The 1,163-nt window shown below is 72.2% G+C and overlaps 1 protein-coding gene across 1 annotated transcript in view; it reads right to left on the reverse strand.

Moving 5' to 3' along the window:
• Positions 1-1,163, reverse strand: part of LOC118177326 (chloride channel protein ClC-Kb-like) — a 3,716-nt gene that overhangs the window by 2,016 nt on the left and 537 nt on the right. The window contains exons 2-5 of the mRNA XM_035344951.1: positions 948-1,080; positions 597-681; positions 347-520; positions 173-242 (exon numbers count right to left, since the gene is read on the reverse strand). Of these exons, the coding sequence (XP_035200842.1) occupies positions 173-242; positions 347-520; positions 597-681; positions 948-1,080 (462 nt within the window). The remainder of the gene's footprint in view (positions 1-172; positions 243-346; positions 521-596; positions 682-947; positions 1,081-1,163) is intronic.

Genomic DNA, 1,163 nt, shown 5'->3' on the forward strand with positions numbered 1-1,163 from the left:
CCCCCCCCCCCCAAAGGGACTGGATGCACCCCTGCACCCCCCCAAAATCAGAAGCACCCCAGGGCTGCGTGCACCCCCTGTACCTCTCCCCAGGGCTCCATGCACCCCCCGTGCCCCCCCCCAGACCAGGTGCACCCCAGGGCTGGGTGCCCCCCCAGACCCCCAGGCTCACCGTAGATGAAGATGGGCATGAAGTACCCGGCGGGCAGGGGCAGGGTGGTGGCCAGGGTCAGCATCCAGAACTGGGGGGGGGGGGGGCCCGCGCCGGGGCGGGGGGGGGGGGCTCGTCCCCATGGGGACAGCAGCCGGTGGTGCTGGGGAGGGGGCAGGAGAGGGCCGGGGGTACCTTCATCAGCAGGAAGAAGGCCAAGGTGCCGAAGATGGTGGCGGAGGGGTGGCACCACTCCTGCCACAGGCGCTGCGCGTCCCCGGGCACCGCGGGGGGCACCGAGGCGTTTTGGGCCAGCACCCCCCAGGTGCGGTTGTCGAAGAGCGAGACGAGGTGCTCCTTCATGGACAGCTGGACGGACGGACGGACGGCATGAGCGTGGGGTCTGGGGGGGCGGCGGGGGGGGAAGCCCCCAGCCCCTGCTCACCCTGGAGGCCATCAGCTGCCCCAGGCCCGGAGGGAAGGTGATGGAGGCCAGCAGCAGCACCACCAGCGCCGAGTACAGGGGCTTGCTGGGGGGAGAGGGGGCGGCTGGGACAGACGGACACACGGACACGGCACGGGGGGGGGTGTACGGGCACGAGGGGTGGGACGTGGGGACACACCACGGTGACACGGGGCTGGGTGTACGGGCACGAGGGGTGGGACGTGGGGACACACCACGGTGACACGGGGGTGTGGGGCGCACGGAGTGGGCACAGGGAGGTACGGGGGGGACACGCGGACACCGATGTGCTAGGGGACACACGGGACAGACACACGGATGCCCGGGACGGACTCGGTTGCCAGCAGCCTGCCCGTGAGCCGGTTCTCCCTGACGGCCGCCAGCAGCCAGCGCTGGCAGAAGAGGTAGGCGCAGGCGATGGCACCGCAGATGGCCCTGGGGACGAGAGGGCAGCGTGCGGGCAGGGCACGGGCAGGGCACGGGCAGGGGAAGGGGCAGGGTACAGGGTGCAGGCAGGGTGCAGGCAGGGTGCAGGCAGGGTGCAGGCAG

The sequence above is a fragment of the Oxyura jamaicensis genome, chromosome 21 (genome assembly GCF_011077185.1).
Source record: "Oxyura jamaicensis isolate SHBP4307 breed ruddy duck chromosome 21, BPBGC_Ojam_1.0, whole genome shotgun sequence".
NCBI lineage: Eukaryota > Metazoa > Chordata > Aves > Anseriformes > Anatidae > Oxyura > Oxyura jamaicensis.